The sequence below is a fragment of the Oryza sativa genome, chromosome 8 (assembly GCF_034140825.1).
Source record: "Oryza sativa Japonica Group chromosome 8, ASM3414082v1".
NCBI lineage: Eukaryota > Viridiplantae > Streptophyta > Magnoliopsida > Poales > Poaceae > Oryza > Oryza sativa.
The window spans coordinates 22,024,602-22,041,977 of record NC_089042.1 but is presented as its reverse complement, the minus strand read 5'-3'; the positions used below and the strand labels follow the sequence as shown (position 1 = coordinate 22,041,977).

The window sequence follows — 17,376 nt, the reverse complement described above, 5'->3', positions numbered from 1 at the left end:
ATAAGATTTGACTTTTTCTAAAATTGCCGCACCATAGTAGATAGTTAGATAAGTAAATAACCATAAAAATAATATAGTCAAATTGTTTCTTTATTTCATTCGAAACAAGACATTTCTTATGTAAGCATCTCAGGAGAACTTCGAGAGAAGGTAAGAAAAAGGAGAGGTTAGTCATTAGCTCACGCACATGAGGGGAAAAGTTGCTCATATCCATGATATGATATACTCCCATTAATCGATAATATACTAATATTATTTAAAAAAATACGCCGTAATGTGGTGTGAAACTAAAACTTAACCCTATATTCTTCTGTTGTTCAAGATCTTCTTGTTGTTTTCTCGGTCTTCTTTATTTTCGATAATAATATGGCCACATCTACCACTATTACTTGCACATGAATACTAGCGGCTAGCTCATGTCTTCTGTTGTTCAATCTTCTTGTTGTTTTCCCGTTCTTCTTTATTTTCGATAATAATATGGCCACAGCTACCACTATTACTTGCACATAAATACTAGCGGCTAGCTCATGTGTGTGCTCCGTAATACATATTATGTATGTTTTGACTTGTATAAATAATAATAATTTTCTTTGTTAATGATATTATATTTATGGTAAGGCACTTTATTGTTTTTTAAGAACTGGAAAGATATTTTTGCTAAACATAATCTAGAATGCTATAAAGATTAATAATATTGAATAATACATAGTCATATAAATATATATAATTTTTATGGATAAATTAGAGAACGACACTTTTTATGAATCCAATGATCACAATGCACTATATATATTGTTGAAGTCAGTTGTTACTTTGACTATTTGATAGTTATATGGCAATGCATTACAATAGGATTTTTTGAGACAAAAATACGGATTAGTTTTTTTAGTCCTTTTTTTCATGACGAGTTGGGTTTTTTACATTTCTTTAGAGAGGTTTTTAGGGTATAGTTTTTCTAAGGGGGACGAATCGATTTTTTAAGGGAAAAAGGAGAATTAAAGTGCAGTTGAATTGTTTCAGTGTTTTTTAAAGTTTTAATGGAAAGGAGGCATTTTTTAAAGAAACATTTAGTGATCGTGCTTTTAAAATAATTAATATAAATACATATACCTTATATTATCGAGATCATGCTTTTAAAATAATTAAAATAAATACATAGACTGTATATTATCTTATAGAGATTAGATTTAACGATAATAATGTGAATTTAATTTATTAGTTACTTATATATATATATATATATATATATATATATATATATATATATATATATATGTGTGTGTGTGTGTGTGTGTCACATATCCCTATCTTTTATCTCCAAAATCGATTCCTTAGTCCTAACGTAAGCCATTCTTAACCACGGCACCGCTGCTAGTTGCCGCCGTGGACGCAGTCCAAGCAAGAAGCTCAACGGTAATGACGATAAGCAATATCTTCCTGTACCGTCAGAATTCTCCATTGTATATTATGGTTTGATTGGTTTATTCCACGGTAGTGTAATATGTACTTGACTATATATATATGTGCATGCTAATTTAATGTCATGAATACTGTTGTAAAAATAACTTGTCTCCCTCGCCGGAATTCTCCATTGTGTATTATGGTTTGATCGGTTTATTCCACGGGAGTGTAATATAGGAATAGGCGTACTTATATATATATATATATATATATATATATATATATATATATATATATATATATAGCTACATGCTAATTTGATGTCACGAATACTGTTGTAAAAATAACTCGTCTCCCTCGCGTTTTGGAATCGTATTTGAAGTTGAATTGCGTGGTTTAAGCTAATATTAATTTTGTTTTACAGTTGAAGTTCTATCAACTAAAGATTTATACACAAAGTAAAACATTTGAAATTTTTCAAAACAATGACCAATATTATTCTGTACTGAGTTGTTCGTGTGTTGCAACGGAATAACCTAAAATTAAACATAAGATGATTATAGTTTATATTTATGATATGAGATTTTAAGAAAAACATATATTCTTCATTTGTTCATTAACTCATCTAAAATGTCTTTTTATTTCTTTTCTTCTGCTCCAACATTAGCTTACATTTTGTAGAAAAAAGCTTTCTCACATATATATAACATATATTTCCTATTTGTTTTCACTCGCTTATATTCCGACGTTTTAATCTCTTCGTCGTGACCTCACCACATTGGTCCACTCGAAAAAAAAACCTCACCATATCGAATGAGATTGGAGGAGGGAGGAAATGCAAAGACGTTAAGGGGGGAGTGTTGTGATAGATGACTAAGTGAGATGTCGTGTGGAAAAAGAGAGTGGGTGGTTGTTTGTTTGTAGACGGAGTTGGCACGAGAAGAGAGGAGATTATTATGATAAGGAAAGTGGATTAGGAAACACAAATAGTATATGGCCAGTAATTTGTGTTATAATTTGGAAAAGTGATAATTAGCTTATATATGTGTTTCATAGATATATATATATATATATATATATATATATATATATATATATATATATATATATATATATATATATATATATATATATATAGGACACTCATATGGGGCACCATGGTGCCCGGGCACCATGGTATCTAATGCACAAAATCACTTAAATTTTTCAAAATTTTCAAATTGTGAGTATATACCTAGTTATAATAATTTGATTCATACCTATACTTATCAACAAAACAACTCAAATTTAACTTTATTTCACAATCCATGATTACATACCTAACTAATTATATGTATGGATGCTATATACCTAGAATCAAAATCTAACAAAAACAAGTTCAAATTCAGTTCAAACTTGCTTTAAACTAGTTAGTAAAGTAGTTAATGTTAATACCTAAGTAATTGAAAAAGTTTCATACTCATTTGAATTGGGTATATACTCAATTTCAACAATGGTGCCCGGGCACCATGGAGCACCAAACAAATTTACTATATATATATATATATATATATATATATATATATATATATATATATATATATATATATATATATATATATATATAGTTTAAATTCATAGAAAATTAATGAATCTAGATTAGAAATGAAGAAGCCAAAACATCTTATACTATGTGTCGGTGAAATAGGAACCGAGGTACCCATTTATCCGGCAAAAGCATCATTATAAAATAAATAGCATGCTGAGAATGTCTTTAAAAATTAAAAAGTAACCCTAGGGTGACGTAGCTAGGGGCCCACTCTGGAGTGTCCTGGGCCCACCTAAGATTTCATATATGGGATTCTCCCTACCTAAGGGGGAATATTGCGTATATGACTCAAAACTCTAAGCATAAAAGTAGCTTGGGACCTGGCTTGGGTCCCAAGCATACCCCAAATATGCCTTAAGAATATAGCCTAAGGTCTGCCTCGGGCCCAGTCCTGTCCTGGGCCCCGGGCTCATCTTAGTCCTTGTATATTCTATGGTCCTCGGCAGGAGGAGCGTAGAACCCTGTAAGATCTATATCTTAAGAGAACGAGCTACAGTTTGCTTCGGGCCCAGTCTGGTCCTACGCCCCGGGCTCACCATAGCCCGCACAAGTCCCGCACTACTCGAGATAGAGGAGTGTCGAGACATACAAAACATAAAGGTGTAAATTGAGGTTTTCCTCGGGCCCGGCCTTGCTCTAGGCCATGGGCTCACCTTGGTCCTGGTATGCCTCACGTCCGTCTGCTCAGAGGGGCGTCGAAACATACAAGACACATAATCATGGAATATTCCTTCATCAACGACACCTTTAAACGCAGGAGGGCGCGACCTCAGAACTCGCTGGGAAGTTGCGCGTGCTCCATAGCTAGCTGTGAGGCCGCATGCCCAGCCATAAATGAAACAGGTTTATGGGGGAGATCCTCGGCTAGTCTGGAGTTGAAAGGACGTGGACAAGACACCATCACTAAGTCACTTAGGACGGTGGAGCCTGGGACACGCGTCGCACATGCCCCGTGCCACTTGATTTAGCCAAACAGGCAGAGAAGCTACCGTGGCACTATTTCGAGCAGATAAGGCCTCGTCAAGCCCACCACACACCATGTGGTGAGCACACTGGCAGAAACCCAACTGTCTCGGACGGAGCCCGAGAGCCCGGGGTAATATGAATTGCAAGACTCGAAGGGTTTCTTAAAGGCTGTGTTAGAGAACCAGTTGGCAACGATAAGACGGCTGATGAGACAAGACTAAGAGTAGATTTGGACTATAAAAGGAAGGGGACCGATACGGATGATTAGATGAAGGCTTGGACTCTCTCGCTTTGTAGCCTAAAAAGGCATTCATTGTACTTAGCTGATCTAGAGAAGACAACGAACACCAACACATGAGTAGGGTATTACACCTTCGGGTGGCCTGAACCTGTATAAACTCCTGCCTGCCTCTCTTCGTTGGGTGGTCAAGTTCCGCGAACCCATCACGATTGCATATACGTCGCTCCTCTCACCGTCAAACCCCCTGGTCCGATCTTCACTCTCGGGGAGGGATCTCTACTCCCTGCTATTCGAGGGACCGCCCCGTCGACACTATGGAACGAACGGAGTACCTACTATTTAAATGTTAGTTTCATGTTAAATATACTTAGTGAATAGGTGATATTTTTTTTCTATTATTAATTTTATGTTTGAAAACGACTCAACGATCCTATGCATGCTTGATTAATACCTTGTATAGGGCAAACTTGAAATGGACTCATGTATGCATTATCTATTGGACTCCTACATGGACAGTACTAGGGGTGAAAACGGTACGAAAACAGATGGAAACCACCTTTATCGTTTTCGTTTTCATATTTTTTTGGGGAATCAGAATCGGAGACCCTGGATACGAAAACGGAATCGAATATTATCAAAACCGAAAACGGAGCGAAAACGAACCGACGCGAATACGGTAACGAAAATTTATCGAAATATAAAAACCCCTCAAACTGATAAATCCAATTCTCAAGTCTCAACGGTCAACAATTCATCATAAAACACAATCATATAAGTCCAATTGTTAAGTCTCAATAGTACAACACAAAATACAATTTACGGAATAAATTATCTATGTTTAAGAGAGTAATGCTATTGATAAATTCCAATGCAGGAAAAAAAAATTCTTATGCAACTTCAGGTGTGCATAACAAATATTTTTTTAAAAATAACAGCCAAACACCATGGTATTCACTATTCTGTGCTTGAAAAAAGAATCCAGGGTATTTCAGTCACCAAATTTCCGGAAATTCCGAGAAAATTTCCGGAAAGTTTCCAACCGATCCAAGTTCCGATGGAACTGCCATTATCATTTTCGATTCTGTTTCCGAGAAAATATTTCCGAATTCGTTTCCGTTTCCGAAAAATTCCGACCGACAGATTCTGTTTTCGAAAATAGGTCCGGAATCCAGAAAGTTTCTGTACCGTTTTCACCCCTAGACAGTACTATACGTTTCAGGTTACAATGCGCACCGCGCGATGGGATCATATTGGCCGGAACTCTCACGTGGGCTGACGTGGACATACATAGACGGTACACACTTTGAGAAAGTTTAATAGTATAATTAACTATTGACTATTAGTTAATATAAAAGCTAATGTGTATAATAAGTTAACTATAAGGTTGGTTTTATTGTTTCTCTCCTCTCTCTTTCTCTCATCACAAATTTAATGTACATGTTTTGAAGCAAGTGTATGGGGGTTCCTGTTTCGCGCGTATGCGCTAGGAGCGGAGGGCGGCGCGCACTTTCACCGCTAATAGCGCTTAGTGTCGTTTTCTTCGGGTTTCTTTTTTTTGGATAAAAATTCGCCATGCGTAAGTTTCTTCCCTTTGTTTTGCTGACTGAAACAAACTTTCAACTCAGATTTATTCAGGATTGGAAACTTTTCAACTAAGATTTGAAAACTTTCAAGCCTAGATTTGAACTCGGATTTAAAATTTTTCAAGTCAAGATTTGAATAATTTCAACTTCAATTTAAAAATTTTCAACTCAGATTTTGGAACTTTCAAATCTTGATTTGAAAATTTTCAAGTCAGATTTGAAAACTTTTAACTCGAATATAAAAACTTTCAACTAAAGATTTGAAAACTTTCAACTTAGATTTAAAAACTTTCATCTCAGATTCAAAAACATTCAACTCAAACTTAAAAACTTTCACCTCAAATCATAAAAACTTTCAACTATTTAAGTCAAGATTCCAAAACTTTGAACTAAAGATTTGAAAACTTTCAACTCAGATTTAAAAAATTTCAACTTAAACCTTGAAAACTTTTAAATCAAATTCAAAACTTTCAGCAAAAATTAAAGATGAAAGATTCAATTTCTAAAATAAAAAAATCAGCAAAAAAACGTTTCACGGTCTCCCCGCGGCGGAAAAAGAGAAGCAAGAAAAACAAAAAAAGGGAAGAGATAGACTGCACGAGGGTGAGGGCTGCGTAGGCCAGAAACGCGCGCGACTTGTGCTAATTAGCAATTTCGCAAGTGTATAGCCTAACTCTTGCACGAGAGTCAACACTCCTCATTTTTCTCTCTTTCTTTCACATAAGTTTATAGTTGGTTTATAACTCACTATTATCCTTACTCTTATGTAGACGTGGGCATATATGTGAACACGTGGAGATACGAATCGGACACAAGCTAGCACGTGGGAAATAAGAAACAAGAAAAATACTAAATAAAAAGATGTACCAGCTTTTTTTAAATAAAAATACAAATATTACATATTCAACTGGTGAATCAATGAAAGAAAAATAACAAATAGTTAAAAGTGTCTCGGTGAAAAAGATGCACAACACAAACGTTAGATGAAAAACTCATGGGTTGATAAAATTATCCAATTTATCATAAATAATGTAAGTATCTTATCCTGTTTATTTATACCAACATGAATAAGTGAAAGCAAGGAATACAACAGAAAAAAATTATTAACTATTTGGCTGAGCAGGACCGGCCAGGAAAGAGCCCAAGAGGCCTAGGAGCCATCCCAGTTTTGGGCGATGGGCAGATGGCCCAGCCGGTCAAAAAAGATCAGAACTCACGACTCACGAGTGAGGTTTCCTCTATGAATTTTTTTTATTTATAATTTTTTTTATTAAAAGTTTTACAAAAATAATTTTCCATTTTGAAAATTGACGGAATTAGTCGCCTACCGCCCTCTGGGAGGGCGATTTTTAAAAATCGCCCTCCCAGAGGGCGGCGAAAATGACGTGGCAGACGGCCGTTCGCTCTCGGGCGACGGCCGTCAACGAAATTTGCAGGCGGCCCCCTTGCCGCCCTCCGCGAGGGCGATTTTGTACTGTGCGGGGGGCCGCCTGCAAATGGGCGGCGAGGGGGGGCATGGAATTTTGCAGGCGGCCCCCTTGCCGCCCTCCGCTAGGGCGATTTTGTACTGTGCGGGGGGCCGCCTGCAAATGGGCGGCGAGGGGGCATGGAATTTTGCAGGCGGCCCCCTTGCCGCCCTGGGGGAGGGCAATTTTTGCCCCCCCCCCCTATAAAGCCCAGTCCCTCCTCTGTGAAATTTCATTATATTCACTAAAAATCCAAAAAAAACGAAAGAGAGAGAGGGGAGGGCAGCAAAAGGGGAGCGGCGAAGCCCTGCTGGTTCGCTCACTTCATCACAGGTATGCTCCCATACATCTTTTGCATTTGTACTAATATGTTATGTTTGAGTATATATGTTGCGTTTTAGTTTTAGTTCCATATATTTTAGCACATCTGTAGCACACAGCACATATGTGTAGATCCAGAGCATAGAATATAATAGTATGAATTGAGACATAGACAGTAGTGTTAATTGTAAGATGTAGTTTAGTTTGATCTGGAGAATGTAACGTACTTTTAGATATTTAGAGGACAATATTGTAGAGAATGTAACTTAGGGCGTAGTACAGAAATGCGAGGTTAACGCAGTTAATGTTTTCATCAGGCACAATGTCAAGTAAGGTCACATTTCAGATAGTTCACGGTGAAGGAAATATTAGATTTGGTCCAGATGGTGTTGATCTGTCAGATTTTGTAATGACATCTAAGGGCATCGATAGGCCTGCGGAGAGAACATTTCAGTCAATTTATAGTTGGTTGTTGAGAGGATTTAGAATAGACCAAGAAGTCTACACAATGTCAGTATCTGTTGTAGTGAGTCGTGCAATAGAAGGTTATTTTTGGGAACTAATGCCGATGGACAGCACTGCTGCTTGGAGACGGTATGTGGAAATGGCTTTTGAACGGTCATGGCCCCTCGTTATATTTGTGTCGGTACAAGAGAAAGATACAAATGTTTCAATGCGAACCGAAGATGTGGAGGGTCCTAGCAATACAGGGGATGTTGTTGGACCATCGATGGAAAATGAGGAAAATCAACCAAGGGAGGAGCAGGCCATGGGCATGGCGGATGAGGGGGAGAGAGTCGGTATAATTGTTGATGAAATGGAGAGGGAAGATTCGGATAATGAGCAAGCGGAGGACGACGCATCATCCGATGAGGAAGGTGATGTAATGGCCACTGATTGGGCAAATGAGGACTTCTCTGGACTTGTTATATCAGAGGGTGATCATGTACCCTGGGAGTATAAGGAGAACGAGGTAATTGAGGGTGCAAGGTATGCTCATAAGGATGAGATGAAGGAGGCGGTGAAGCATTGGGCAGTTTCCTTGCAGAGAGAGTTTAGGGTGGTCAAGTCAACAAATTATGTGTATGAAGTGAGGTGCATGAAGGAAGATTGTCCGTGGCGTGTCCATGCATATAAGGGTAAATGGAATGATTATTGGAAAGTTAGCATTGTGACCGAGCACAAGTGCTACTTACAAGGGGTGGAGAAGTATCACCGAAACATCACTTCAGCTTTTGTGGCAAGTGAGATGTACAGCAGTGTTGTTGGTAACATTGGCTTTGAACCAAAATCAATTATTACGCACATCGAGAACAAATTCAAGTACACCATAAGCTATGCAAAGGCCTGGAGAGCCAAACAAAAGATCATTGAGATGAGGTATGGCACATTTGAAGCTTCTTATGATAATTTGCCTCGTTTGTTAGCCACCATTGCCCAGAGGAATAATAATACTTACTATGACCTACATACATTTACATCGGTTGATGATCGAACAAAGAGTGTGCTGCAAAGAGCCTTTTTCTCATTGGGTGCTTGCATCAATGCTTTTGTGCATTGTCGACCTGTTCTATGCATAGATGGAACTTTTATGACAGGTAAATACCGAGGTCAGATATTGACAGCAATTGGGTGTGATGGGAACAATCAGGTTCTACCTATGGCTTTTGCATTTGTAGAGAGTGAGAACACTGAAAGCTGGTACTGGTTCCTAGAGAGAGTGCACATTGCAGTGGTGCGTATGAGGCCCAACGTTTGCCTTATACATGATCGTCATGCGGGTATGTTGCGGGCTATTGACTACTTGCAGAACGGTTGGGATGAGAAGGGACTTCCAGCTAAGTGGCCTGATGTTCGGAGTCGGTGGTGCATGCGTCACATGGGTGCAAATTTCTACAAGCAATTCAAGAACAAGCATCTTATGGAGCTCTTTAAGAGGCTCTGTGCACAGAACCAAGAGAAGAAATTTAATGAGTTGTGGGACAAGTTGGATGAGTTGACAACGAAGCAAACAGATGAGCAATCTCGCAGACCACAAGTTGAAGGTGACGAGCCTCCCATACCTCTTGGTGCATTACATGATGACCCACCAACAATGAGAAGGAGGTCAGGGTCGTCCATCAGAAATTTCACTCAGTGGATTGAGAATGAGCCTAAGGAGAAGTGGTCTCTATTGTTCGACACCGATGGATCTCGGTATGGCATAATGACAACCAATTTGGCAGAGGTGTACAACTGGGTAATGCGAGGAGTTCGGGTACTTCCATTGGTTGCTATTGTTGAATTCATCCTTCACGGCACGCAAGCCTACTTTAGGGATCGATACAAGAAAATTGGTCCGTCCATGGCCGATAACAACATAGTGTTTGGCAACGTAGTGACAAAGTACATGGAAGATAAAATCAAAAAGGCACGGAGACATAGAGTTGTTGCTCAAGGCACACAAGTGCATCGGTATGAAATAATGTGTGTTGATAGGAGCAGGCGTGGTATCTATCGCAAGCAAGCCGTGCAGGAATGTGTCTTGAAGGCGGATGGTGGATGTACCTGCAGTTGTATGAAGCCGAAGCTTCATCACCTTCCTTGCTCACACGTTCTTGCTGCTGCCGGTGATTGTGGCATATCTCCCAATGTGTACGTCTCAAATTATTTCAGGAAAGAAGCAATCTTTCATACATGGAGTGAGGAGATATATGGGTTCGGGATCTCAGGATCTTACACAACGCTGAGTGCCCAAGTTTTTTATATTCCAGATCCATCTAAGTTAAGGGTGAAAAAGGGTCGACGCCAAACTAGACGCATCAGAAATGATATGGATGAGTCAGAAGCAGGTGGGAGGACTTTACGCTGCAGCAAGTGTGATCTGCGCGGCCATACTTACAAGAAATGCCCGAAGAATGCAGAAGTTCCAAGCGGCGCTGATGCTAGTCCATCTGGACAGGCAAGTGATGGTAGGCGACCACCTGGTGAAGGAACAACAAGCACGCGCGCAAGGCCAAGGCGTCGTCGCGCAGCAGGCGATTCCATGGTGTAACAATGCTTTCGATTTAGGAAATAAAATGCTGTTGTGATGTAATGAGTGTTCGGACTAAATACTTCTATCGTGTAATTTCAATTCAATGTTGTTGTAATGAGTACCTCAGACTATTGTTGTACTAGTAGTATTGCGAACTATTCGGTGTTGTATCATAATGTTATCGTGATGAGTGTTCGGACTAAACACTTTTGTTTGTTTGTACTCTTGTTTAATATGTGTTAGTAATTCGCTTATGAACATTTATTACTTATGTTGAACTAATTATTTATATGTTTCTGATCAACCTATTTGATGCAGGTATGGCGTACGACACACCGGCGCTGTTGAACCGTGGGATTGACAGGAACCACCGCTCGTTCCTGTCAGCAGTCGAGGGTGCACAGCTCGGCACCTTCCGTCCACGCACGTCGCGCGAGTGGTTGCGTGTCGACCCCCGTCACGTTCCTTGGTACGCGTATGTTCACATTTCAACTCAACTTTGCTTTGTGTTGTACTTATGTTTGAAGTTTGCTCTATACAGGTTGCGTGCGGCAGTCCTTCTACCACTTTGTAGGCTTGTTGAGGCGGCGGCGGACGACCGTGACCCAGCGAAGCGGTGGGATGCAGACCGGTCACTCCTTGCCGCTCTTGTAGACCGCTGGAGACCTGAGACGCACACGTTCCACCTTCCCTGTGGGGAGATGGCTCCGACACTGCAGGACGTGTCGTACCTGCTCGGGCTACCGCTGGCGGGAGCACCAGTTGGTCCCGTGGACGGTGTTTTTGGGTGGAAGGAGGATATCACTGCGCGCTTCGAGCAGGTGATGCGCCTTCCACACCTAGGACCGGCCAACACCCTTCCTCCGTACTCTACAGTCGGGCCTAGCAAGGCTTGGTTGCTCCAGTTCACTGTAAGTAAATAAGTTGTTATTATCATACATGCTTATTTGCACCGGATGAGTGTTTTGTACTAACATTTCATTCTTAATTGTAGGCGGACCGTCTGCACCCTGACGCTGACGATTACTCGGTCCGACGCTCCCTTGAGGCGTACCTGTTGTGGTTGTTCGGGTGGGTGATGTTCACTAGCACCCACGGGCACGCTGTGGACTTCCGGCTGGTCCACTACGCACGGTCCATCGCGGATGCTCAGCCACAGGACGTGCCACAGTGGAGCTGGGGTTCTGCCGTGCTAGCAGCCACGTACCGTGCCCTCTGTGAGGCGTGCACGAAGACTGACGCGGGAGCGATCATCGCTGGCTGCCCTATGTTGCTTCAGCTTTGGGCAGCCGAGAGGTTTGCCATAGGGCGACCAGTGGTGGACAGCGCACCCTACGGGGTTGGTCGCAGCGCGCAGTGGCCAGAGGACGGTCCCACGATGGGGACTTACTGGTGTCGACGTGGGGTTAGTGCAACTTCGCTGCGTTATAAGTTTATCAGTCGTCTTCTTTTTTTTTCCTTCACATAACATGTCTAATTCCGATCATGTTTATTGCAGCGTCGTTACGCTCACGTCCAGGTGAGACGTGGTTACCCGGACTTCGTGTTCGAGTTTGACCGTCTCCAGCCGAGCGACGTCATCTGGGAGCCGTACACAGAAGAGGCCGTTGCTGCGAGAGCACCGCTAGGACTTTCGTCCTTGTGCACACGCGACCAGGCTTACTGGCTCACCATCCTGCCGATGGTGTTCGACATTTTCGTTGAGCCTCACTGCCCGCAGCGTGTGATGAGACAGTTCGGACTTAGGCAGGTGTTTCCGGGCAACGTGCAGCCGACCGTCCCCCCTGCCGACCACTCGTGAGTTCGGATTGTTCATTTCTAAATTTTTATGATAATTACATCATCGAGCCATATAATTTACCTCTCTTCACAGGTTGACTCGACGGGGACAGCTAGCAGGCGCACTTTGGGCTCCACGTGTACAGCAGTACGTTGACGACTGGGTGTTAGCTACAGAGGAGGTGATCAACGAGCTCTTCCCATACACGGAGAAGAACTACCGTGACTACCTTCGCTGGTACCTTCCTCGCACTCGTGCGCGTGTGACCTTCACTCCAGACGCCCCAGAGCCGCACGTTGCCGCTGTCACGGACGCGTATCCCACGCACCGTGACCGAGACTACTTCGTGGCGGTACGTCCAATTTGTATTACTTCCAACAATTATTTCATTTATCTTGCATAATATAGGACAACTACTGAATTTTTTATTTCCATCTTGCATAGGCTGATGCCACACGGGATATCAGTGCCGATATCACCGCAGTCCAGGTGAGGTTGAACAGAGGTTTGCACTTGACTGACGTTGAGCAGAGGGTGACCTTCGCCCGGATGCAGGAGAAGATGCGTGCGGTCATGCGCGTCTTCTCCTGTCGCAGCGCCATGGACGTCGTACCTCCAGCTGGTCCGGTACACCCACGGCCTCGCGCGCCTACCGTCGGAGCAGGACCTCGTTTGCCTTCGAGCGCCCCTAGCTTCGGAGCAGTGCGACCTACAGCACCGGTTTCGCACGGTACAGTTCAGCCCAGATATTAGTTCATTTTTGTTTCAGCTTTTGCACGAATATATCACCATGTTTTAACTGCACGTTTCCTCATCGCAGGACCTCGTCTGCCTTCGAGCGCGTTCGCAGGCACGACCGGCGCTTCCGCGAGCTCCGCAGGGGCGTTCGCCACCTCTTCGGGCGCGTTCGCCAGCTCTTCCTCTCACGGAGCGTCGATCCCTCGCCCACACGGTACTTTACTTTTTATTACTACTGTTAAATACTTGTACGAAACTGATGGTCCTTGTCCAGCAGGATATGTAGCCGGGATCTTCGGTACTGGGGCCTCTTCGTCTCACGCCGGTAGGACTGGTCCTACTAGCCAGTTCTACGACGACGACTTGCACGGTGCAGACCACCAGGACGTACTAGGCTCCTCTCAGCTTGGAGGAGCTCCAGAGGCGCACACTCAGGAGCAGCCAGAGGTCACACCTGTACAGGCAGGACGGGTTGGCCGTGCCGTACCCCCGGACCGACTCACGTACTCCCAGGGGCACATTAGGGCGCAGGGTAGGAGGGACAGGGGTAAGAGGCCTCGTCAGTAGTGTTCTACCTCTTCAGTCCTTATGTGACCGTTTCTTTTGGCTTACAAACTTGTAAAGCAGTACTACTTTTGCTATTACTACTGCAGTACTACTTGTGTTTGTCTCGTCTACGTAGTTCTTTTCATTCATATGGTGCTTGAACAACTTATGCTCACAACAACACACTTTCGGCGCTTCACGGTAGTGCCATATCCAGTAGCGCGCACAGTCCACAACAGCACACATGAAAAGCGGCAGCTCGAGTTATCACTATCAACTTTCGGCGCTGCCTGTTGACATAAAGTGAATCACGCCCACGCGTGATCGTCTTGTCACATCTAATGAATAATGTATCTCATTGAGTTCACATATATTGCAGTGAAAACGACGCTATATAATTGACAATCTGAAGGCAACCTCTTCATATCTTCTTTCCCACTAGCACACCACACACGAAAATGGAAGCCTATTCATTGGTAATACGTAATCTAGATTTGAGATTATGTAGAACATTCTTCACTACAATTTTACATTTTGGCAGCAAACCAAATATGATCAAATGCAATTTTACCTTACCAAATATTTGGTAGTGCCAAAACTTGCTTATATTTTGGCACTAACAAAATATTTGTACGGTAACAATCCAAATATGCCCTAAAAAATAATAAAATTGTATTTTACCAGTCTTGGAGATTTTAATCTTGTATAGTTTTCAATATAAAAAGATTTGATAACTATTGATATTTATAAAAAAATATAGAGCACAGTACAAAATCGCCCTCCCCCAGGGCGGCAAGGGGGCCGCCTGCAAAATTCCATGCCCCCTCGCCGCCCATTTGCAGGCGGCCCCCCCCACAGTAGAAAATCGCCCTAGCGGAGGGCGGCAAGGGGGCCGCCTGCAAAATTCCATGCCCCCCCTCGCCGCCCATTTGCAGGCGGCCCCCCGCACAGTATAAAATCGCCCTAGCGGAGGGCGGCAAGGGGGCCGCCTGCAAATTTCGTTGACGGCCGTCGCCCGAGAGCGAACGGCCGGCTGCCACGTCATTTTCGCCGCCCTCTGGGAGGGCGATTTTTAAAAATCGCCCTCCCAGAGGGCGGTAGGCGACTAATTCCGTCAATTTTCAAAATGGAAAATTATTTTTGTAAAACTTTTAATAAAAAAAATTATAAATAAAAAAAATTCTTTCCTCTATCACATGTGTGGAATAGCGTGTGTGCATCTCTGAGTGACATGCGGGAACTAAGCCGACGCGACGACGAAAAAAATTCGGACGGCGTACGAAGATTTGAGACAAAAACACCTTGAACTTTTATAATAACTAGCGAAAATGTCCGTGCATTGCAATCGGTGAAAAAAAAATATAATCATAATATACGTTTTCTATGCATAACTATTTCAATGACAATGTTTGTATGGATCATTTATAGCTAAGATAATCAGAAACTTGGAACATCTTCAATGTAATGGTCCAACCTCGACGATGGCAACCTTACCAAAGCTTAATTTACCTAAAATAATTGGATTATTCATATGACAACATGCATATAATCTAAAATACTCTTTTAATCTCATTCTTGCAACCAATAATAGGATCAATCAAATCCTACACTGCCTCGCATGGTCAAGTCTACACAAAATAGAGTCATTGTGCACTCTTATCTAAATAACAATTTAAAATATGTTTATATTTTAATATTATTTCCATATCAAATGTTATCAAGAATAGTAGCTATACTTAACAAAAACAAATAGTCTAGTAATTGCATACAGAGACGTGCAGGGTCTCCAATACATGAGAATAGAATAGATGAGGAAACAAAAGTCGTATAGGAAATGGAAAAAAAATTGATGGATCCTATCCAACCCAAGCGTCCATCAATTTTATCTCGCGTTGATTCGGACGGTTTTTCGGAGCGGTTCTTATTATAAACGGCAGTTTTTTTTTCTCGCGTTGAGTCGGACAGTTTTCTCTAACCTTTGTTTAGAAATGATGGTTTTTTTCTCTTGTTAAGTCAGACAGTATTTCTCAAACCGTTTTTAGAAACAACGATTTTTTCTCATGTTAAATCCGATTGTTTTTTCAACCCGGTTTTTTATAAACGGTATTTTTTCTAATAGTTTTTTCAGAGCGGCATGCTTTTTATAAACTGTGTTTTTTTCTTGTGTGGTTTTCCCAAACCATTTTTCAGAAATGGCACATTTCTTTCTGACTTTTCTTCCTAGCATGTTCTTTTTTTTTTTGCTTTTTTTACTGACGACGAAAACCAGATTTTTATTGTTTTTTCGCCACTTTGGGAAACCGACTTTTTTTAGTTATTTTTTCCGCTATTTTTTCTCGGGCTTTTTTTCGTTTTTAAGGAGAATCGGTTATACGCTATTTTTTTTTCTTCGCTTTATAAGAGCAATCGGACTTTTTTTTTTGCTTTTTTATTTTTGTTGGACGAAGGAAACATTTTGAATTTTTCAAGTAAGTAGAGACTAGAAAAAAAGCCCGTGTGTTGCAACGAGTGATGGTTATTTTAATCTTATTATTGTTATATGGTTTAGTTAAGGTTATATGGTTTAGTTAAGGTGAAATGCACTATTGGAATTCGCTTGGATATGTATTTTTTAGAAAATCATGAGCTACAATTAGGAGTTCGATCATTTCAAGTTAGCATACAAATTTTTTAAAAAGATTTCTTATATGACTTCTTTTGTATTTCCAAAAATGACTCAGATACATATCTGTATTTCTAAAAGGGAACAGACTTAAAAACCGACTCATACACTGATGACTTAGCAAAGTACAAGCAAAAACATCTTTAATTTTTAGAATAATAAAGACTAGAAAAGATGTATGTGTGTTGCAACGGGTAGGGCCAATATAATTTGTACATATGTGTCAGTGCATAAATAACAGTGGATAAATAATCACAGTCCATTGTTTCGTTTATTCATGTGCTTATCCGATTCACTTATTACCAAATCCTATAATACTATACAAGTGATCCCCACTTAGTGTAGTTATTAGGATTTTGCTACTCAAATACGGATCTGTATTTCTAAAAGGGAACAGACTTAAAAACCGACTCATACACTGATGAATTAGCAAAGTACAGGCAAAAACATCTTCAATTTTTAGAATAATAAAGACTAGAAAAGATGTCTGTGCGTTGCAACGGGTAGGGCCAATATAATTTGTACATTTGTGTTAGTGGATAAATAATCACAATCCATTGTTTCGGTTATTCATGTGCTTATCCGAATCACTTATTACCAAATAAAAGACTATTTGTGTGCAAATATTTTATATACATGTTCTTAGCGACTCAAAAGCAAATGTTGTAAAATAAAGTACAATAAAAAAAACCAAAAAGTTGAATTCAGAATTAAGTTCAAAATTTTAAAATTTGGCTTATAGGAATAAGCATAAGCCAAACAATGAGGACTTCAAACACAAGCTCGATTTGTTGTCCAGCTTTCTCTCAAGTCGGGCAGGAATTGATGACGGACGGAATCAACAACTTCGATCGTTCTTTATTTCAGTTGGCATGTTCTTTTTGAAAGTAAAATTTATTCTTATGGATTATTTGTAACTGTATCCCTGGTAGTACGTACGAGCATGTGTAAAGACTAACTTGAAATCATGCTAACATGTCTCAAGAATCGGATGATCCGGGCAATGACGTACGTGATATCCACACGGACTATGCGAGTTTCATTCGCTTGATATCCACATTGCACGGA

General features: G+C 41.1%; 1 protein-coding gene across 1 annotated transcript; it reads left to right on the top strand.

Annotated features, from left to right (window-relative positions):
• Nucleotides 1-11,602: 11,602 nt before the first annotated feature.
• LOC136351493 (serine/threonine-protein phosphatase 7 long form homolog) lies at nucleotides 11,603-12,900 on the top strand. Its single transcript, XM_066303664.1, has 3 exons — nucleotides 11,603-11,987; nucleotides 12,081-12,379; nucleotides 12,456-12,900. The coding sequence occupies exons 1-3, from the start codon at nucleotides 11,661-11,663 to the stop codon at nucleotides 12,763-12,765; spliced, it is 936 nt and encodes a 311-aa protein (XP_066159761.1). The 5' UTR covers nucleotides 11,603-11,660; the 3' UTR covers nucleotides 12,766-12,900.
• Nucleotides 12,901-17,376: the final 4,476 nt, after the last annotated feature.